Below are 23,974 nucleotides of genomic sequence, written 5' to 3'. Positions count from 1 at the left end.
TCAATAAAAAAAAAAAATCCCAGTATGATTGCTAAACATTGCTTTCTTTATGGCTGTGTAGATTTTCAGTCATCCGGGTCAACCTCTTCCGTAAAAGTTGAATAAAAAGTTTTGTTTTTGGCATGACAACGATAGCTCACGAATGAAAAACAATACTTATTCCCTGTGCAATCTGGTCTACATTTACCACTGTTACCAGTTTCACAGTTGTGCATATCTTTGCTGTGTTGTTCTATTTTTCTCCAGGTCAAGTCCAGGAGCCTCTGCTTTCGTCCTACATAGTGTTCCTGAAAATTCAGAGACGGGAGGCAAAGCTCAAAGGTCACGTAAAGCACTGTAAGTGCACGCTACAGCATGTTTATTTCGTCTGCTATTTGTGTGTGTCCATAAAATTACTTGTGAATAAAAAGCTAATTTTGCAGCCGAATTTGCAATTTTTAATGCCAGTTCCTCATTCCAGGTTCCTTTTTTTTTAAATACAGGAAGTGTATACTGTATTACCAAGCAACGCTATGGGGGTTGCCGCGGCAACGAAATGTCTGCATTTGTGTCTCTCGCTTCCCGTGGAAGTTCCGAATCGTCGGGAGAAACCGAGAGGGTCTCCAACAACGGCAGTGATAAGTCGAACATTTTATGTGCTATTTTCATCTATTTTTTCGCTTCCATTGGGAGGTCGCCAGCGAAAGGTCGATGGTTGGCCGGTGCTAGCTAAACGGTGGATAAAGAAATGGAGTCGGGGCGCACACGGAAACACAGAAACGACAATGATAATTTAGTTTTTCTCACGCCCATGGTTAGTTACGCGTCTTAGTTTGTTTTAACTATTCCACTTGAACTTGTATTTAATTTAACAAGAACATAAAAGTTAATGAGTTGAAAGTTTCGGCTTTTCGTATTTGACACTCAATGGCCAATTTGGTGAACGGCATTTAAAACATACAATCTATAGAAGTGAAACATTTAAAGACTCACAAGTGAAGTGTTCTTTTGAAACGGAAACAGTTCTCCCGATTAACAGTAGAGTTACAATGAAAGTCAAAATAAAAAGGCAAATGCTTTATTCTTAATTATTCAAGAAGAGATGTGCTTATTTTTTTTCCGTTTCAACAAACTAAAGATTTTAAAAAAGTATACAGAACAAGAAGAAAAGTCAAATATAGAAATGGGATACAAAAAATTTACAAAACACTCCAGAGAGGTTACAAAGGGCATTGAAAACAAATAAAATAAATAAAGATTAATTAAAAAAAACAATACACAGTGTACACAATCAACCATATAATAAAATATGCAATCATTTCACAGCTTTTTCTTTTGTACAGATAGATAATGTTTAATCATCTGAAAACAAATTCAGCCCAAGGCATAGACAGCAGTGGACAGTCTGGGGAGCAAATCATGAATATACAACTTAAACAGAGATTGTTACAATAACTAATCAAATAATACATTCATTTAAACGGGATGACAAAGCTCAAGTCTTCCTGCAGGTTAACAGCTGCAAGTTGCGCCCGAAGGTGGCCAAAGTACTGCCAGGAAGAGGCCAGCGAATGGTGAGCCACCTGGAAGACGGACAAATTAAATACAGAAGATACTGATCATTTTTAGTCATCAAATGCATTGCTGACTATCGTTTACCTTTTTCTAGGTCAATTCTTATGATCCTTTCAAGGACACAGGTTTCAATTTTACCGCAAGAAGTCCTCCTTACCCAGGTACTTTTATGTGCAGAAAAAAGGTGTGTTATCCCAATTCAGAAACATACGAATAGTATATATTTTGTGGATGGTATGTGAAACGTGTATGTCTTTTGTGACGCCAGTCTTGGAACTTTTTGGGGCACTCCACATACTTGGCCAAACCCACATCTCTACCTACTTAACTATTACCTACATCTATCTACTTACATATTACATACCTAGCTACCTAACTAACTAGCTAACCACCCAGTTTAGCAGCTACCCACTTACCTACCCACTCACCTACTTAGTCACCCACCTACCTAATCTATTGACCCAGCGAACCTGATCTACCTTCCTCCGTCTATCTACCCAACTCAACAAATCACCTGCCTACCTTGTTGACTTACTTAACCAAACCTACCTACAAGGGGAGTGAATATAGGCTGACCCCCTATGAGGAAGGCTCTCCCTATTCCTGACTGACCAACATTGAATCCTGATTTCTGCCCAGATTCCCCATCTTTCCATCTAGAGCCATCACTTCGCGCCGCTAACTGCAGTTTGCCCTCAGTTCCTTTTGCGACAAATGAGGTCCAAGACAAATCTCACAGGCCAACTCACAGTGCGGGGACCAGGTACTATGGCACTGCCCCTCACCCTAAGTCAGCAGGTGAACCGCAGTATTGTCATGTTAATGAAAACTTTGATTTTATTTATACTGTACATGTTTATGTTTTCAGGTGGCTCTGGGGCATATCATTTCAATGTCACCTCTGGTTTCCCCATCATTCACTTCCACTGGCACGATGCAGCATCCGGTCTTCATCGAATTGACATGGACAGGTATTCATTGTTGTGACTTTATTCTTTCATGTTAGGTATGCCTGCACTGAGTAGTGAGATCCAAATCCTACATTCTGCCTTTAGTTTACAAGAAGTGACAATTGATATTACATTCTACCTACAGAACTGGAAAGCGATCACTGAATATGCTGCTGCTGTTGATTTTTTTTTTAGCTTGAGTTTAAGTAGTAATAACAAATGCGTCCACTAGGGTGCAGCAGACCCTTTAAAATATTGAACACCAGTAATATTTTGGCGCGTGGCTTCAATCCGCATGAATGTTTCCACAACGCAGGCGCTGCCTTGATGAGTGTCCGCAGCTGGGCGTCATGGATGACCTGCAAGTGCTCAACTTGCAGCACAACCTGATCACCGGTATCAGCCAGCTGTCACTCCTGAGGCAGCTCGTCGTTCTTAACTTGGACGACAACCACATCGCCGACATGAGCGGCATCCAAACGCTCACCTCCCTCAGGATACTCACTCTGGCCACAAACAGGTTTAAAATGAAAATTTAATGAGTGCAAATATTGCATATATAAATGCAAATATTTAATGAGTCAAAATGTCATTTTTATGGATGTCGGTCACGCCTCTTATGAGCTAATAATATGAGCTAAAATAAAATGAAATTTCCAATTTAATGTGCCCACCAACAACACAAAAGCCTTCAGTTGAGCATTAAGTGTTGTGAGTCAAGTCTTCCACACTTTTTTTTCTCAATACAGAGCTGTTTTAATAGATCACCGGCAAGCACTGCTTTCCATGTGTCTGGCAACCATGGAATACAAGAAAATATGGGCACTTGCATGTCCTTTTTTCCCCTTCCAATACTATTCAGTCATGCATTGCTTTATTATTTCTTCATCTGAGAATGGCCAGGTGTTTTCTCCCAAAATCCACACCACTTCAAGTGTGGTGTTATGTCATAAATGTGACAAGAATCCTGCTTTGCAGCTTATAATGACCATTTCAACGCATTCATTTTTCTTGTACTTACCATAGGATTTTGAGGAAGGTCTCTTCAGGATTCATATTTGTCGTCTTAAAATGCCATTTCAGGTTGGAAATCATTAAAGTATCGTCTCACAGCATATTAAGCAGATGGGTCGTGTGCTGGTCGGAGGGAAAATGAATGCAACATTTTCAGTCTGCACTTCTTCTGTATTGCTGATTTTCACTGTCCCCTTTTTTCGGAGCAAACTTGAAGTGCTCAATTTTCTTGCAATCTAGGCAGCTACAGCTCGCACAGTGTCAGATGAAGTTAAAAATTGCATTTGCAGCGGTGCACTCAATAACCCAGGAAGAGACTGCCTGTATATCACTGCAATGGTGACAAGTCCCGGTCTACAGATGCTGACCCTACCAAAACAGGCAAAGGAAAACATTTTTCAATTTGTCTGCACCTGCCCCTGTTATTTACCGACCATTATTTCAGCCAGAAGATACCAAATCACATTCAGCCACTGTGTGAATCATTTTACACTCATGGGGTCAGTAAATAAAAATGTATTATCCACGTTTGCGGGGTTGGGGGGGGGGGGGTCGTTCCACGGCCATTGTCACCATGTCGAAATGTCCTTGAGCGAGATACTGAACCCCCAGTTGCTCCTGATACTGCGTCATAAGTTGGTAAATGAGGTAACAGTGTGAAGCGCTACTTGAGTGCCAAAGGTGGAAAAACGCCATGCAAATGACAGCCTATTAACCATATGACTTCTCTGTTGCAGGATCCATCAAATATCCTGCTTGGACAACCTATCCAAACTCCACATCTTGGATTTGCATCACAATCAGGTACATCGTTCATTTCCTCTCGCAGGATTAATACATTGTATCCGTCTATCTAGCTTCACTTCATTAGTCTTCCCTCTGTGCCAAGTTGTCTTAAGCCTTAGCAGCTATGTTTTGCGAGAGAAAATTGAAAGCAAAAAGCATCAAACTATTATCAATTCAGGTGACAAAATCATTGGCAAAATGACAGTTAATAATTAGTAAAATAAAACTATATTTTTAATTTTTTCACAAAATTAATTTAACGGTACGTACAATGTTGTAACACTTAAAAATTATATATGTGTATATATATACAGGTGTATATATATATATATATATATATATATATACAGTATGTACTTTGTATGTATAACGTGTGTACTTTGTATGTATACTGTGTACATGCAGTGTTTATAATATAATAAAAACCACCTGTGAATGATCTTAAATTGTGGACAAAAAGCATATGTCTCATTTAAAAGCTGTCACCATGTGATGTCTCTTGCTTCCGCCTACATTGACTTTCTCAGTGATCTGAACCTGATTCATCCAACAGGCAATAATCTCAGCCGTGGGAACAAATGCTTGTTTGGTTGGTCCCGCGGTTACAATGATGTTGTCCAGTAATTGTGGTCTAAAGCGATTATGCCGACCAAGTATTTACACACAGGGCGAACCAACTCAAATGATGAGAAAAGATTAAACGGAAAGGCCCCGATTGTTCGTCTTAATTGTGTTGTGCCAATGCGCCACCCACGCCGCACCTCAGGGAACACTCCTGAGCCCTCCTCGCTTTATGGCTCAGTGTTATATGAGCCACAGTCCGAATACATGAATAATTATAGCATAGACACGTTTTGAAGTTCATCATTTTGTTGCTGGGGTTTTTTTTTTTGTTTTGTTTTGTTGTTCACAGGGGATTTTTTTACATGTTGATATGTTTCATTTATTATCACATTGTCAGTTGTTATAAAGTGCCTTATCAAAACATATGTTATGATACATTTTATTTATAGCCAATTAGGATTTGTGCTTTGAGGCTAACTGTGCCTCTGAGATTCTCTTTATTTTTAGGATGGTGTGGCAAGCTCGTCACCTCTCTGGAGGTCACCATTTCAATAGTAGTTTTAATAGTTGCAATAATTTGAATAAATGAACTATTTTTAAAATCATTTAAAAAATAACATTTCTTTTGTAGATATTTGTTTTTAATATATTATTACAGATTAATGGCACACATATACTGTTTTGACGGAAAGTTGGGTAGTGTGCTGAGCTAACAAGCTAGCTGTTATCCATGCTAAATTACTCAAAGACGACCCAATAAAACATTTTGACATACTTGTGAGAAAATATTTTCACTTTGATGCCACATGGAAGAATCCTAGTGTGTATTATTTCCAAACTTTATGAAGTGGTCTATAATGGACTTGATAGTCAAAGCAAGGATGGCAGTAAATCTGTAAAAGTCGACACACATCTTCTATGCACACTTGATGACCCAGAACCGAGCATCAAATGTGACCTGACACGTCCCAAGAGCGCGTGAGGCCACAATGCCTTCCCCTCGGCCGCTTTGACACGAGCGCTTCCACGACATGCTCTACTCACGCTGAAAACCGAGGCCCGTCGAAACCACCTTCTCTCATCAATTTTACTCATACTGTCAGCATTGCAATGCGTGGGTGGAGGGGCGACCCGACAGTGAGGCACCCCACAAAGATGCCATCACCGTGAATTACACCCGCCGAGCACGTTATCCATGTGGAGCCTCTCATTTGACAGTAACGGCCATCTTGAGATAACGCAACTGCTTTTACGGGGGCACGTTTCCAACTCCGCACTTCAGGATGTATTATTTATGTGAATCTTCATAGCTGTGTGGAAGTTGAGTGACCCAATTTTCGCATATATGAGAGGCACCGTGGCCTAGCTTGCTGTGTATTGTGCAATAGTCTTTCCAAGCAGCCATTTTCACATATACAAATATAGAGTAGTGCACATATAGTTAGCAAGACAAGGCAACAATACATGATACCATTATAGACTCCCTAAATTGCTGGAAACCTCAGTTAAATCCTTTCATTGTGCTGTACTCTGGTTCAGTCGTTCAGATGCTAATGGTATATTATAATTGCTTTTTTTTTTCTTCACATAATGGCCCCTCGCTGACACCGCGCTTAGAACAAACGTTCATTTTAAGTGAACATGAGAGTGTTGGAAACTGAACGGGCTTTCTTTTTAGTGTGCCAGATGTCCAACACATACCCTTTCTCTAACTTTCATTTTCTGATATTAGAAATGGGCCCAACCTTACTCAAAGTGCTTTCTCATTGTCACCTCGATGGGCCGTTCAAATGGCGGTTAAAGATCCTGACGTAACCTTTTGTCGCACTGGCAGATCAGCAAGATGGAGAGCCTGAGCCATCTGACGGAGCTGCAGGTGTTGAACCTGGCTGAGAACAACATCTCTCGAGTGGAGAATCTCCTTGGCCTGGACTCTTTGATGGAACTCAACCTGCGACACAACTACATCTCTTCTGTGGTGAGGACTCTTTATATTTAGGACTTAAGAATCAGGTCTTCCCTTAAAGACAATTAGGGAAGTGGAAGGCCGCTATGAAAATAAATTGGCATACATTACATATCATGACCACTTGACTCTCATGTAAATGGTCGGTTGAGTCAGATTATAAAACAAAGCAGGCAGAAAAAGTTTATTGTTCATGTCATGGCCTTGGTCCAGCTCCTTTCACACACTTCTGGGCGATCGCTTTGGTCGTGAAATCAAAGCCGTCCCATTGCAGTTGCTGCTTATGAGACATGAGCAGAAGCTTCCCAGTTAAGAGCATGAAATTGGACACTGAATAACAAGAAACTCACTTACTTGGGTTTCCAAAGGTTTTTAAATATTTTTTTTATAATCTTCTAAACAGGAGCACAACATGTTAGGACAGGGCGATAAGTTTTGCACTCAAATCCCTGCAGCACTTTGCCTGATTTTGCATAGAGGAAATCCACCAACATTGCGTCATCTGGAATCTTCACCTTCCCCTCGAGAACCGCTTCCTTGTGCTAATGACTGGATGCAATATTTCACTTGATCTACAGGGGGGGGGGCGGTGTGGGTGGTGTGGTCTCTGTCATTTGCGCTGTTTGCTGCCAAGCCCCGGCTTCAAAAGTAAACAACATTCTTACAGTGGTGCTACTCCCATCCTCCAAACCTTTACCAAAATAAAGACTTTTAAACCTTTTTTTTAAAACGTGAGAGATCCCACACATGACGAGGAAAAAAAATGGGTCAGAGTTTCATACTGGCCTTTAAGTGTGTGTAGTGCACCCCTGAGAAGCAACACAGCACATCAAACCGTAACGATATCTATTGTAGTACCAAAACTGACCAGTGAGAGGCAGCATGGTGCCCCAGGTCTTCCAGACTGCTGAAAAGGCAAAGAAGAAAGGGTGGTAGTGGAAAAAGAATTAAAAGTAGCTAAGTTTCCATTTTAAACAGTGTCCTGGACTGGATAGGTTCCACCGTATCTTGACTTTTTTTTAACTATACTCAAAATCTGTCATGGACACAAAAGTATGGTAATTGTCATTTGTCAAAACGTTAGCTGTATTCACTAGTTGTCAGGGGACTCTTTTACTCTGAGAATCCCCATGACTGAGTGTGTTCGAGCGGCAGTCATAACGTGATACAAAACACAGAAGCAGGCTAGCTTTAAGGATTACTTTTTCCATGTTGAGAGCGTCAAAAAAATTCAACCCTGCGGGCTAGCTTTGTTGCGGATCGCTCAGCTTGAACATCTGCATAGCTTTTGCGTGTGGGCTTAACCTTGTTTGAGGAGACGTACAGTTCGGTACAGTTCATTAACTTCACAGTCAATATCTCTTTTCTGATGTTGCCAAGAAATGGATTGTATTTGCTAAATAAGCACAACCTTTAGAAATGGGGAAAGTACTCTGCTTGCTTGACATGCCAGACTAGTGATCATTTTAAAATGTCAACACTTGCAAGGAGTGACAGAAATAGTGTCGTGTATTTAAATATATAATGTTAAAATTGAGTATCTTCACAAAGAAGAGTATCTTTAGTTATTAATAATTACATATAAATGAAGTTAATCAGAGCCATTTTGACACTTGTTTTTGTAAACAACGAAGACAGCTTCGGTTGTGGGATGAGTACACGTGGGGAACATGCAAACTCCTACTTTAAGCATGCGTCATATTTTTCTTGTGATGTATCCAGCTTTCTGAATGGGGCTGATTAGAGTGTGTTTTCTTGGTTAATACCCCAGAGGAGCCCCTCACAACCTCCAGGCACGTCTTTTCCACGCTCTGTTTGCACGCCAGCGAGGCAGCGGCCATCGCATGCCGTCTGAGACTAAATATAGTCGCACCGTCTCAGACTACATGATGTCATCGCTGAGTTGACGCACAGCTAATGATGGTCGACCGCTTCTCAACCCCCCCCCCCCCCACCCCCCCAATTGATCACACCCAATAGGTGTGCGGCGTGTTTGTGTTTGTCAGCTTTCTCTGGCTGACAGCTTTTATTTATTTTATTTTTTTGCACTCACTCTGAGCACCTTGGCAAGCAAACGCCAAGCCAGAGCTCATCACATTTTCATTGAGGCATGCAAAACACATGCCATGGATAGTAACTAATGTTAGTGTTTTGGGTAACGAACTAATAGCAGAATATTGTTATTTAATGCATAATACACATAAGTGTATTGCTAACATTCAAATGGAATGTGATTTTTATCATGCTCTCCTCATTCGTGGAGAGTGTTTAAAAAGTGTGATGTGGTAAAAAAATAAAATAAGATCCTGCAAGATGAATAGTCAAAATACACTGGCATTACAGGTGTCCTGGAAATGTTTAAGATCAATTTTAACTTCCTGTTGTAGGAAAATGGTGAAATAAGAATGAACTGGTGGTCTTTGCAGCAGCGCCCTAGAATCTAATGTGTGTGTTGAACTTGAGATGTTCCACTGTGTCTTATTTGCATGTGTGGTCCTCTGAGGCTTTGGCAGGGGCGGGGTGCGGATGCAGCCCATTCAGAGCAGCCATTGTTCCTAGCCGCGCGCGCGTATGTGTGTGTGGCCTGCTGCAGCATCTCTGCATTGCTCCCCCTCCCCTCCGCATCCTCACATCGCCTCCCCCCGCCCCTCCTGGCGCAGACGAGGAGGCAGCAGCATGCCGGGCGGCTCGGTGCATGCGCAGGGCGAACGGGGATGCTGTGCCGCCGGAGCCGAGAGCTGCAAGGTGACTAAGAGGAGAGGCCAAAGTGACGATGTTCTTCCTCCCTCTCTCATCCCTCCTTCTTCCCCTTTTCCCGCCCAGGCCGAGGTGGACCTTCTGCCCCGCTTACGGCGCCTCTTTCTCAGCTGCAATAATATCAGCAGGTAAGTGCTCAAACCACCTTAAACGCCCCCCTCCACCCCATCCTCATCCCTTTGACACAAACAGCTTGCCTGTACCGTTCATACCGTGCCAAACCCGGAGGGGATCCACCAACCCTAAAAGTTGTTTGCACCACACTGGATGATTAGTGCTAGCTCAGAGCGTGTCGGTTGTCTTGTCACGCCCTCCCCAGCAGCCTCAGAGAAGACGTTAACTTGTTCATGTAGTGACACGGCTAGCCTGACTAGCCTGAAGCTTGCATGTGCAATGTTGTCTCATTGAGGAGGGACTACAATGAACCCTCGTGGGAAAAAAATAAAAATAAAAAGATTGAGCGTTAAATGTAATGGAATGCCCTCCTTGGATTTGGGCAAGGAGAGCCATGGATGCTGATGCAATACAAGCTGTTCGACAGGACAGTCAAACACACAAATACAAAAGGAGACCACTCGCAAGAATCTGTTGTTGGCGAAAAGTGACTTCCAGATGCCAGCCCGTGGTGTCACTCATCGGACCGCGCCCCTTAAAGACACACAGCCAACACACACGGAATATATATATAGTATGAAGAGTAATTGCATTATGTTTTCATAAATCCTAGTTTTCGTTGTTTAAAAAAAAAAATCGAATGAAACAAATTGGAGTTTTTGTGTACGCACCGTATTTTGTGTTCTTTCCGTAAAGCAGAGTGCTCATAAGAGATCATTTTAACAGATTTGATTCACAATACACTTCATATTTGAAGACAAATCTCAAAGTGCAGCGTATAGGCAACAGTCAACAGATTAAATCAGATTAAAGTAGCCATCCTTGACAGCCACACCCCGCAAAATGTATTGATTGCATCCACGCATGCAGCCGCTAGTTGATTCCATCGTGCTGTGATCAGGAATGCAAACAATTAAGCGAGGTGTTTTGAATGACTGCAGAGAGCTTTCAATCGGGGAAAACACCATCCTCGCTGTGATCAATTAAAATTGTCACATGCGTCATCACGTATTGCCTAGCTCCAGCGAAGCACTAGCAGGCCACTGTAGCAATTCCACAAGGTATTCCTTTGACATTTTTGCTGACTCGTGGCAACTTGACTACTTGCACTAGCAGAGACGCAAGCGTTGAATGAACACTATCACAGCAGGCTGATATGTGTGTGACGGCAAATTCGGCTCTTAACAATTCAAATTAAATGTTTGCGGATTCTCACGAGGATTTGGAAGGATTTTATATGAATAATAAGACAACGCAATGAGTTGAAAACTGACAAAGAAGTATGAGAGCCACAGCACTGATGAGAAAATATAATAAAGCAACCAGAATGATGAAGAAATCTCTGTAGAATATTCAGATTTTTTTTCATCATTTTATCATCGTAATCATCAGACTTTTTTTCATTTCACATTACAATCCATTTACATAAAAATGGACTTGTAATTCTAGACCACAGGTGTCAAACTCAAGGCATGGGGGCCAGATCTGGCCCGCCACATCATTTTATGAGGCCCGCGAAAGCCAATCAAACATGCTTGCTAAAATCTCTCCCAAAATTTAAAATTATTATGTTGAATAAATTAGAGACATATTGTAAGCATTTTCTTGTAACCAAACCCCTCATTACAGTAACTTAATCAATAGTTGAATAAACCGACCTTTTTTATATGGTTTCACTCATAACGGCCCTCCAAGGGAAACGGGAACTAAAATGTGGCCCACGACAAAAATGAGTTTGACACCCCTGTTATAGACACATTTAAGTTACATCTTTTTATTGTTATAGGCCTTTTTTTTTAAGTCTGACAAAACATGAATTCCTTTTCAAGCAATGCCAGAATGCCCCTCAGACGTTTCCTTCTCTGGCTTTGGCTTGGCTCCGTTCACCAACAAAATCCCCGACCAGAGCATTCACGACATCAGGAAATGCTCCCGTACCTGTCTGAACTTTGTTAGACAAATCTTTTTTCCTGATGCTTTGGTGTAGTCTCCACCAGCTAGGCTGCTGCGGGGAGTCAATCTCCCTTTCCGAGCTCACCCTGGATGGGAACCCAGTAGCCCTGGAGACATGGTACAAGCAGGCTGTCCTGCGCTGTGTGCTTCACCTCAGACAGCTGGACATGAAGCGCATCACGGTAAGCCTCATTACTCTCTCTCGAGTCTTTTTGTGTGGTTGGTGTGCTGTATAAAACGAAACAAGTGTGTTGTATCATGAACCGTCTCACCTCAACAGTGTTACCTCACAGAACTCTTTCCAAATCCAGACGCAAAACTTGTTTGTTCAGCGTGGCATTATCCGTTCAGTAAGAGTTACTCTTACATCCAAAAGTTTGGGCAGTTACAGCACGGAAAATTTGTGCTCTCCACGGACTTCTTTTTTCAATTTAGCTGAGGTCTTTCAAAATCCAAATGTGAAACAGGGCAAAGTGTTCAGCATCGTGTAAAGTTTGAATAACTTTAGAGATGGGAGAGTGTGCCACTGTGCAGTCAATAGCTGGAAATGAAAGCTGAACTGTCCATCTCTTGTCAAATCCAAAATGTGTTCCGGCGCCACCAAAGTTGTTCAAATGTTTTTGAAGGGACTGCTAGTGATGTTCTGACACTCGGCATTGAGTCGTCTAAAATAACCATCCAGGCATGTTCAGTGAGACAAAACTATCAGGTGTTTTTGCTGGAGCCAGCAAGCCTTCAAAGGGTTGTCAAAGTCCATTCATGTCTTTGTTATCGCACGTTCAAAAGCTGTTGCAGAGATCACAGACTTGGTGGTTTATTTATGGCTTGTTGGAATTTATTTTACAGTGCGTTTACACCTCAAGGCACGGATTCTAGAATATTAGTTGAATATATCTGAATGTACAGGTATACAGGGTGGTTCAAAAGCAGGTATACACACTAAAATACAGTTGGGGATGGGGACCTGGGTGGTCCGCAAAATAGCGGAATCTGCACATCATTGAAATCCATTGGAGAAAAATAAATAAATAAATATCTAAATCTTAAAAAAAACCCCATCAACATTCAATATGTTTTTGCATGAAAAATAGTGGACGATGGAGATATTTTTTTTAATTAAAAAAAACAAACAAGTGAATGGGCGGATTATGTACTGTATATTCAGTATGTATATGCCTTCTTTCCTCACGTACCTGTATGTCTCCCTTGAGGAGCCCCTCCCTTTGTTGTTGGCGCAAACTACTTGTCATCCTTCATGCAATCTGGTAAAAAGTTTACAAAATGTATTCTGTACCTTCTTTTGGCCCACACTGTATTTTCTTCACAAATTTGCCCACCCCCATTTTCGAGTGTCCAGGTCTGAGTTTGTCATTCGTTGGAACCTCCGACAAATTGTCCTCGTAGCATGCCACCGTTGTAGCAAAACTCTTACGGTACTTTCAACTATTTGGGTTGTGTTATTTGCAAACACGTTGAAGCAATTTCAAAACCAGTCCCGTTTGGATGAATCCACAGAATGTTTGCTGTGAATTGTAGTGATATCCGATTAGCTGAGATTTTGTGCCCGGCGTGTTGCTACATGTTTGAATTTAAATGTCAACGTTACCGTTGAATCAGAGCCAGCAGCAACAGTGATGAGGAGGTGAATGGGACACTGAAAATTATCATGAAGATAATTTCTAATAAAAGCAAATGAAACAAAGTTTTTCAGGCCAATGCATCCAATTCAGAAAATAACCATTCAAACTGAGCTATCTCTCGTGTATCCATATGAACATTAGCCGTCCGTCAAACCTTATCATGTCTTCCATCCAAACCAAAACCCAAACTAGAACACTATGAACACTACTCCTTTGAAATCAATAAACTATTGATCAGTGTCACAAAAACAGCACACAGCCTGACTTTTACTTTTTTAATTGTAGACCGGGGGGGAATTACAGCTTCATACATTAATCGCACTTAACTGACAGAGATCCACCCTCTTGACACAATGCATCCAAAAAGGAGTGTCGTGTCGTCTCAGGCTGTCACAGACTGTCACGGCTTAGCAGCATTGCATTCTGGGAGTATTGGCTATCTCCAACAGCTGGGCTGATCCCAGACTGAAAATGTAGACCGATAATCCAGTGATGATGATGATGATGATGATGATGATGCTGGCCGGCTGGCTTGTGTCAGATCCCCTGCAGCACATGGTCCAATTCTGACGGACACAAAAAAGCAGCAACAGCTCTTTTTTTTTTTTTTTTTTTTTTGGTGGTGCTTCACTCTGTTGAATAATTTAGAAATCACAAGCCAGCGAGACTGCTGACCTCACTGGTGTTATGTTTTTTTAAAGGACGAGGATCGGCGCATGGCTGGTGTGCAGGCTCGGAAGGAGGAGGAGAAGAAGAAAGAGAGTCACAAGCAGACCATTCATAAGGTACGTCTCGAAATTATACAATGGAAACTCGCATCCCCATAGTAAAAATTGGAAATGAAACCGTTTCAGGATTGTCTGTCCAGCTACAGTATTGATCCAATATCCATCCATCCATCCATCCATCATGATACTACCAATCCATCTACTGCAAATTATTACCCATTGGTATTTCTATCCAATCCGCATCATCCACATCAATCTCGTTTGCCATATTATATTTATATTATAAATATAAGGATTATATTATACTTTTATCTGTATTCATTCCTGCATTCAAGCAATTTATCCTCCAACCCAAAATTATTCAGCATCTGTCTAAACTTCATCCATCCAAACCTGTTATCAATCCATCCATCCATTCATCCCTCCAAAATGATCTTTTATCAGACATCATCCATCCAACATTATCTTTTATCATCCATCCATCCAAAATGATCTTTTATCATCCATCTATCCATCCAAAATTATATTTTATCATCCATCCATCCAAAATGATCTTTATCATCCATCCAAAAATGAGCTTATATTATCCACCCATCCATTCAAAATGATCTTTTATCATCCATCCATCCATCGTTTTACTTAAAATGGGCCAATGTGTTCACCTGTCTGTGTTTGTGAGAATCACCCCCGTGCACTCAATTCATTGCCAGCTAATCCCTCAGCAGCCTCTGTCAAGAGTTTCGACTCACCTCGCCATCGGGGGAGTGGTGCCAATACTGAATGTGAAACACTATTGTTTACGCTTGTCTCAGAGGTGAATTTATGGCGTGTAACTGAAAGGTCGACGACACAGTCAGGCTCACATTCAGCATCTCAGACATCAGCTGAAGCTATGAGGTCGCTTTTGACTGGGACCTAAGACAGACAGCTGAATGTCCTTTGTGGTTCCGCTTGGGGCGACTGACACTTGAAAACTTGCCAAATCCGTCTGTGTGCCTTGCATAGGAGAAGCGCCGTCTTGCCATCCGTAATGCGGCGCAGCAATGGGAGGGCGTTGTCGCCGCCTGCTTGGAGCTGTCGTCGACAACAACAAATGGTGCCAGAGAAGAAGTCAGCCCGGAGAACAGCCCCGCCCACTGCCCCACGCAGACCAACGGCCTGGCTCAGGAACCTTCGCCAGATGAGCCACGGTGGGTCTGATGCCGCAGAACAGTCTACCTTGTACAAAATGCTCAATTCCCTCTTTACAAATTTAGCCGTTGGTGTTTTTTTCTTTTTTCTGTGCAACCAATCCTCAACTTTTTGCTGAATAACTCACCTAAGTTTGGAACCTTGGCCGTGTTTCATGCTCTTTCATTCATGCCATAATATGCTACAAGATGGCACCAAAGCCATAGGCAATAGGAAAGTAGTCATTGGTGTCATGGAAGGATGTTGAAGTCACACATCTCAACTGGTTTATAAGGTATTTTTGTGTGTTGGGACGGAGGTAAATTTAGCCTGGGTTGTTTACGGGGAGTCTTTGTCATATGTGTCATTGTATGTGTAAGGCATTCATTTGTAAGGGTAATGTTGCGGGATGAGTTTGAAATTATATTATTGTCTTAAGTGCTTTTTGTGGGAGGGCTCAGTCCCTTTCCCCAGCAATGGAAATTAAAAAAAAAAAATTTTAATCGCAATAATTGATTAACCCCCCCCCCCCCCCCCCCCCCCCCCCCCCCCCGCGCCCCACTCCTTCGTTCCCTTTAATCTGAAATAACAAGTCTGTCTAATGTCCTGTGTTAGACGGATCAGTCCGGGTTTCGGACCTGAACGAGTGACTGGTGGACCCGAGAGCCGATTTCGCACCAACAGCCGTCCAAACAGCCCTCGAGATCCAAAGTAAGTCAAGCTTCACAATTTAATTCCAGAAATATGAAAGGGCAAACCGAAGACAAGTCTTGACCACCTAAAATCCGGATGCCCATTTAATCTGAAACTTGTAATTAATTTGCTTTCGTATGTTTTATTTTATTATTATCATTATTTTGCAAATATGAAGGCATGTTCGGAGAACCAAACGGACCACCACTTAATCTGATTAAATTCATATGTAACTGAAAATTTTAAAATGTTTTTTTTAATTCCTATTTTTTAATTTTCATTCTAGAACTATGGAAGCTTGCTTGAATTGCATCCATCACTCACAGACGTATGCATTCTGTTTCCATCAGTCCTCTGCATCAGCAGTCATGCAAAGATGAGTAAAGAGGAGGCGTACACAGTAGCATTAAGTGTTTCAACCACGGCACTGCGATAGGAAAAAAAATGGCCCTGAAAGGCAATGGTGACAAATCTCTGCCTCCCCCACGATGAACTGGCCCTGGTGTCACCTTTTACTTCTATTGTATTGCCCCCACATCTATATTTTATCTTCCCCCTCAGGTCGAGTGTCATTCATTAGGTATTGAGAAAGATGACACCCTTCTTCCCACGCACGCAAATGCAAACAAACAGCAATACCTGTGAAGGGACGAAAATGTCTCCTGTTTGTTAATGTCTCTCACGACATCGCATATCGTCTGCCCTCGTGCGTGGGAATCCCCGGGAAGTACGCCACAGACGCCACATGGTTTGTCACCCTCCGGAATAGAAACAGATTACCGGCAGCTCATCCAGGCAGGACGACATCTGGATCTGCTTTGCGTGCGTGCTGTGTGTGCGTGTGTGCGTGTGTGTGTTTGTCTGACCGTCCATGTGTGTGTCCCCTCTGGTCAGACCTGAAGTCTATTTAATAGAATTTTGCGCTCCATTTTCAACTACGTGTTAGAATTTCGAAAATACATTTCTTCTTCAATCTTCTATACTTCTCTATTATTGTAGCCGCATTGTTAAGACTAAGCTAGGACCATTTAAGAAGTTTCATTTCTGTTTCTACGGTAATTGTCACATATTTGTCTTTGTCACAATAGCACCACTGCAAAAAAAAAAGAAAAAAAGAAAAGCAAAATGATTCTGCTAAAGCTGGCAGAAGTGGCCTGCTAGCTAAATCCGACACTTTTGAAGTGGTTAAATAACAAAAAGCACTTTGTAATGTTGTCTTAACAGCACTTATGCACAGCATTAAAGAAGTGAAGTCTACACAGGCTGTGTACACTTCTTAGGGGGGGGTTTAAATTGCCAGATAATCTTCTGGGGGTTTATGTGAAGTGATGATGGCCTAATTGATTTACATCCAGAGTGTAAGAGTGGCATGTTTTCGCAACAGTGGGTGGATCCCAGTGGTACTTTCCCCATCGTCTTTTTTTACGACTTCCTGCAGAGTGTCATTGGGTGGGCTGCTTTGTGTGAGCTTGTTTTTGTTGCGCCCCTTATGATTTCAATAGTGTGTAGAGAGACACACAGGCAAGACCACACTTGTACATCATTTACCATTATGCATTACCGTTTACGACGACGCGATTTATTGTGTTTGTCCAAAAATAATTTGGCAAAATTAAATGGAGGCATTATAAAATCAATGTTGCAATTTTTTTCCCCCAAAAATTATGAGACATTTCGCTTATTTTTTTTTACAGTTTAGACCCCCCCCCCCCCACACACACACAGAAAGAAAACGTTGTGCATATATTTTGTTTACAATTTACAAAAGACAAATGATGCACTTATGTAAAATTTCTGTGGTCAAAATACATAAAGGGCTAATAATTCCCTTAAAATCTACACGGAAGACTTACGTTATGCGGTAAATGCCGAGTACAGCTTTTGTTACCTTGGCAACTGGAGGCGGAGCAAAGGCTATGCGAGTTGCTACTACTAGCCCAGATTGTGACAAAACAAAATGGGTGCCCTTAAAAATGTGACTGTATTTTCACTGTTGAAGGCAGCACCTCATGAATTAAGATTTCCCTGAATTTCAGTTTGTCAATTAGTGTGCAGATGTGTGCACGTGGCGCATGCAACGGACACATCGCCAAACATAAATACCCCCCTATTCCCCATGTTGACAACAAGATCAAACGTTCAAGTATATACATCTTGTCAGAAGCTAACACTGTTAACCAGCGCTATAGTCTACGCACCTAACGAACACCGTGCAACTCTAATTAGCTTTTGACTTTCACATGAGAGTATTTTAGTCGTCGTTTGAAAATGGCGGACCTTCGCCCAGCCTAACCGTCAAGTTTTGGCTACAGAAACCCGGTGGTGGGGCTGTATTATGGAAATTAGCCCAATTGTGATGTCACAAGCCGGGAAAATTAAAAAAGGCTAGCTCACTGACACATTATGGGAAATAGGCCACTCACAAAAGGATTATTTGGTGGTTTAAATTCATACTTGATGATAGCTGGGCAGTCACTCCAGCGAGCTATTTGCATTTAACAACAACAACAAAAAAGTTACCTCTTACATAATTTGTCCACTTGAATACCATGGCAACTGGAGGCCAAATACTATCAAATACTGTTCCTCATGTCGTGATTTACTTGATGCATGTCGGATTCACGGAGCTTCTTCAAAGGAGGCTCTTTGCCACTGTTCTCCACTCAAACTCATACTCCCAAAAATCGCAAACTCGGATTAGTGTCCTGTAATTAAAGGATTATACTCTGAAACCTTATTTGGTTCTTCGCCCAAGAGATTTGGGAGTGTGTAATGGGTAGAAAAATGTGGTTAGTACGTTGACAGGCAGGACATGGACCGAAATAGTGGCTGTATTAGACCATTTTGTTGTCTATCAGGAAAGACTAGATTTTTTTTTTTTTAAACACCATTTCTGAAAAGTACCTTCCTGTTTCCAAACGGAACTGCTGAAGCGCCGGCAATTTTCTTCCGATACCTTTTACACAGAAGCCAACAGCGGATATCAGCGCAACCACGCACACACGCCAACAGACAATTAGATGATGTCATCGTAGCATCTGGTGTGACATCTAAAATGCTTGTCGGACAGTGAGAAGTGCTTTTGAGAAAACATTTACTGGTAAACACTTTTGCGGCTCGAATACCACTTCCAAAGATTAGTACTGTTGTAGTATACAGATCATATTTATGAGAAAAATATGTATTTTTAATTTATGCCATATTTTTTTTTATTGTTTTTTTTCTTTCTTTTGTCCAGTCATGAAACTGGATTAAACTGGAAACATTTGTCTTTTTTTGTTTGTGTGTTGTGTTACTCTGACAGTGTTGAATCAACATAAATGTCCGCAAATTCATCTTTATGTTTTATCCGCCTTTCAGACTCACCGAAGCAGGAAGCATGACGAGCCTGTCGCTGTCCGACAATCATCTGGCCGAGCTGGACGGCGACACCCTGCGCTTGTTCGGCCTTGGCGCCCTGGACGTGCTGGAGAGAGGATGGGGGGCACAGACGGCCAGCGCCGTCACCGTCATCGCCTTCCGTTACATCCATTTTGACGCCATTGTACCAATGCTGCCCAGGATCAGGGTCAAGTTTCCCAATCTGGCGGTGAGGACAGAGGATTACAGGCAGAAGAATTATGCAACCCTGAATATGCAACATGTTTGAATTTTTGTTTGTTTGTTTATGTAGCATTTTATTTTCCTGGAAACCAACATCAGCCGTCTGCCGCAGTTGGCTGCACTGGCTCAGGTTCGCCGTCTGGACCAGCTGACCATCCACCCGCAGGGTAACCCAGTGGTGGGCCTCGCCCTGTGGCGCTCCTTCGTCATCTACCGTCTCCACCACTTTAACCTGCAGAGAATCAACGGCCAGGAGGTCAGTTCGCATGGCGGGACGTTTGGTACGCCCTTGCACCGGTGTGCTAGTGAGATCCAATGCAAGAGCCGAATCAGAACGATTTGACTTTGAACTCTATGTTTATTGTTTTAATGCCAGTAGGGGGCAGTGGTGCACAAATTCGATTTCATTATTTATTAACAGTGGAATTTGATTTTGGCATATTATTCATGACACATATATTACACAAATCTTAAGGCAACTTTAATGAAATTGCATTTTATTTAATTTGTCCAGTCCCAAATTAGTGTTCTTGTATAGTTTTGTTTGACACTCTCAAATCACATATAAGATTATTCTTTATTATCCATTTGTCATTCATATCTCTCAAAGAGCGTCATCGCCATGAATACCTTTCCTGAAGACCTTTATTTTATTTTAATTATTTACTTTGGAGAGAAGAGTGTCACAGGAAAATGTCAACAACATTTTGCAGGATTTTTTTTTTCTTTCAAATCTCATTTGGATCTCACTGGCACTGGCAGGTGTACGTCCAAGTAACGTTTAGCAAAAAGCTTTCCCTCTTGATGTGATGTCACCGTGTATGTTTCTGTGTGGTGTATTAGTACATCTGTGTGCATGTGTGTGTTTGTTCACATCCCTCGCCAGGTCACCATGAATGACGTCATTGCTGCCGAGCGCATCTTCGGTACGCTGGGCCACATAGCGGCCACCGAGACACCGCATTGCCGGCTCCTCTTGCTGCTGGAGGAGTCCAGGTCAGGCACTCAGCTACACAATCGCTACATTAAACGCTACTTAACAGCAAGCAGAGGTAGCAAAAGTTCTCACACTGTACTATAGTAGAGGTACCGGAAATGTTTTTTTGTAAAGGATCATCAAAAAAATGACTACCCAAGTATAGAACAGATACCTGCACTCATTTTGGGTTAAAAAAATGCAATATGGGTCAAAAAAGAATTGACCCAACTCATATAACCCAAAACGTTGGATCAAAATTAATAATCCACCAAATAACCCCAAAATGGTTTGTTTTGTACAAAAGCCAAAAGACTGGGTTGTATTTGGACAAAACAGGTTGGTTAGTCTGTTTTTCATTAGACCCAACTTTCAAGGTTAAATGAAACCCAAAAAGTTGTGTCGGTCCCTTTTAGGGATATTTTTGACCCATCTGTTGAAAAATCTACTAAAATACATGAATGTAGGATTAGTACTACATGACTTCCCACCACTGATAGCAAGTATGTAAAGGACGCGGAAGCCCTAGCGGGCATGTGCATGCTTGACTGTCGTGCGTTTCTATATGCATATTTGTGTGAGACTGGCACCAGGCAGCCGGCGGTGTTAAGGCAACGGTCTTGCTCGGGGTGGATACTTGGCAGTGTGACACAAACACATGCACACAATCCACCTTATTCCCTTTCATACTCTAATTCTGTCCTCGAGCGTGCACTTGGGTTGAACTGTAAAAAGCAGTGTAGCCTCCGATGTAATTAAACTGGAAAAATGTAGCATGTCCAGACAATCTCACTGTAGTCAGAGAAATTTTTCAGTTTAATGTGTGACTGTAGTTCCCGTGCATCTTATGTCCACTCAAAACATCTCTCAATGTAACAGAGGTGTCATATTAAAAAACAAAACAAACAAACAACAACAACAAACACACACACACACACACACATAGGCAAGACATCATGTATTTTCAAAGTGGAGTTTGCAGTTTTCAAACTACTAGCAAGATTTTAATGTTGCCTCACTTCATTCCCCCATCGCGTCTCTGACCAAAGCCATGCCCCTCACAAATGTCAAATGGTTTCGAAAATGTTGTGGCATTTTATCAGTCTTAAAAAAAAGCAGAGAGGGTTATTTGCTGGGCAATTTACTCACTCCCTGGCTTCTCTCCATCTAATTTTTCACTCCTCTAAAGGAAGCGGCAGCTGCAGTTCCTGTTGGAGGGGCGCGGCCGGCGTGCCGGGCTGAGCCCGGAGGAGCTGCGGGACAACGGGAAGCTGGTGGGCGAAGGCCTTAGCCGAGCGCTCTTCAACTACCCCAGCCGGGACGGCAGCACGGACAGCCCGGAGGTTAGCATACTTGTTGAGATACGCCATCCTCTGGCCGTTTTCCTTTAATTCATATTTAATCGTGAACTTTTTTTCAAAAGAGGCTTCAAGCTCATTATTGCCATTCCCAGTCGAGGTTTACTGTCAAACTTAACATAAAACCAAGAAAATTACTTACGTCTTGTGCTTTATAAACAATGATAGCTTAGCCTTTCAGTCCACCAGTTCAATGCTAATGCTAATCAGCTGCTTCAATGTGGCAGTGCTTTAACCCTTTCAACAATTAATTGAAACCAAGCAGTTCAACAACATATATATTGACAATATAACAGGTCTCATATTCATTAAGTCTTCATTCACCCGATGCATAGAGCGACAAATATTATTTACCGTATTTTCCTCACTATAAGGCGCTTTGGAGTAGAAACCATCCACTAGATAGAGCTAAGATAAGATAAGCTATCCATTATTTGTCCCACACTGGGGAAATTGACAGTCTACAGCAGCAAAATTAGGGGGTAGAAAGAAGAAAAACAAAGTGTTAGCATTCACAAAAATAAATGTTTCAGTTTCAGTGTACACAGTTCAATTAAGTGCAATATAAATATAGATATAGATAAGTCAAGTCAAGTCAAGTCAACAGTATTTATAGAGCACTTTCAAACAGCCATCGCTGCATACAAAGAAAGTGCTGTATAAGGTGGCTGTGCTCTTTACAATTGTTTTTACTAAAGGGTACTCTCTACTCTAAAGGGATATAATACAATATAACTTTTTATATATACAAAAAACACTATTTTATTATCTTCATGAAAGGAGCAAATTAAGAAAATTAAAATGATATTGTGCATCACAGGAGGGCACCACGGAGGCGTCGGAGCGCGCCGCCACTGTGGACCTCTACCTTCAGGATCTGGTGCGCCAGGCATCCGAGACCAACGTGAAGGGCGAGGCCCTGCACTGCCTGTGGCCCGCCATGTTCGCAGAAATGGTTCGCGACTGCGTGCTGGAGATGAGCGACCGAGCGGCCTTCCGGCAAGCCAGCCTTGCAAAGCTGTCCAAGTGAATGAGGACAGCATCTCGAGCAGTCACCACACATACACACGCGCCCACGTCTGGACGTTTTCACAAGCACCTTCTCCACGTGGTCCACTTTAAGGACTTGTTGATTGAATGTACCGGTAGTTGGGACAGCTTTGAAATGACCATAATCTGTTTTGAATGACCTTTGCCATGTCTTAAACCTCATATATGTTCATCCCTCGTGTGTCTTGCCTGATAAAAGATGGAAGGTCACAAATCAAGATTTTGTTTTACAAACAATGGATTCCTCTATTGTACTGTATTAAAAAGATTCTCTATTAACACACTCATTGGTGTATCTGTCTGTGTTTTACGCCTAACACTGTTCACCCCTGGTGACATTGTACGTTTTAAAAATATTTTGGTATCACTTGATTGCAAATAAATGTACTGTATTATACATGCATTTTCTGAAGCAACTTTAATGCAGCATGTATTTTTATTTTAATTTATTTCTGTCATCACTATTATTATTGTTGGTTGTTGTTGTTTTTGTCTGCGAACATTCTTCTGCATGTCTTGAGATGGAGATGCCTCTGGTGTCACTAACCGAGGTCACGTGTACATATTGCAGTGGCCGATGAGTGAGTACACGAATTCAGCTCGCCAATTGCACCATCCACAAGAGAATTCAAAGGGTTCAGATGGTTGTATTCCAGCAGGGGGGGACAAAAGAGTCACTTTTCCTAACCGCGTGCGGTTCACAACAAGTCCTTGACATTCAGTTTCTTCTGTGCGTAAAAGTTACAAGCACCGTAGCGCGGCGGGATGACTTTTAGCAGTTCTGCGGAACTCCTCTTTTTAACGTGACTCAGAGTTTGGAATCCAGAATGTTTGTTTCACACGATTCGACAGGTGGATGTGGAAGTGAAAAGCGAGGGGGAAAAGTAGAATATGTGTTTTGCAGCTGCGCGAAAGTGGCGTTCATGGAGACTGCGGATTGGAACATGTTGCCGTAGAAGTCCACTGGAGTTCAAGTGTACCAGGATCACTCAAGGTAAATCTTCAACTGTTATCTTTTGTTGTGTTTCTTATTGAACGCGCTGGGTTTATTATGATCTTCCCATTCCCTGTCTTCATTGCAAAATGTGGAGAAAAGAG

The 23,974-nt window shown here is 41.9% G+C and overlaps 1 protein-coding gene across 2 annotated transcripts; it reads left to right on the top strand.

The window, feature by feature from the left end:
- The first annotated feature begins 557 nt into the window (after window positions 1–557).
- On the top strand, window positions 558–23,159 carry lrrc49 (leucine rich repeat containing 49). 2 transcript variants are annotated; one of them, XM_086107509.1, is made up of 18 exons: window positions 558–793; window positions 1,491–1,553; window positions 1,649–1,715; window positions 2,194–2,352; window positions 2,423–2,525; window positions 2,821–3,024; window positions 4,256–4,322; window positions 6,703–6,846; window positions 9,658–9,719; window positions 11,693–11,840; window positions 14,000–14,083; window positions 15,032–15,216; window positions 15,812–15,907; window positions 19,250–19,478; window positions 19,563–19,748; window positions 20,379–20,488; window positions 21,658–21,811; window positions 22,647–23,159. In XM_086107509.1, exons 1-18 carry the CDS (start codon window positions 728–730, stop codon window positions 22,854–22,856), a joined length of 2,337 nt encoding a protein of 778 aa, XP_085963635.1. In that variant the 5' UTR covers window positions 558–727; the 3' UTR covers window positions 22,857–23,159. The 2 variants fall into 2 exon arrangements, with proteins under 2 accessions (XP_085963635.1, XP_085963636.1); XM_086107510.1 differs by lacking the exons at window positions 558–793; window positions 1,491–1,553 and having other exon boundaries at window positions 1,648–1,715; window positions 2,194–2,317.
- The last annotated feature ends 815 nt before the right edge of the window (window positions 23,160–23,974 follow it).

This window comes from Hippocampus guttulatus, chromosome 3, assembly GCF_054856545.1.
Source record: "Hippocampus guttulatus isolate MCC_2025c chromosome 3, RoL_Hgut_1.0, whole genome shotgun sequence".
Classification (NCBI taxonomy): domain Eukaryota; kingdom Metazoa; phylum Chordata; class Actinopteri; order Syngnathiformes; family Syngnathidae; genus Hippocampus; species Hippocampus guttulatus.
This window is presented reverse-complemented; position numbering and strand designations above follow the sequence as displayed.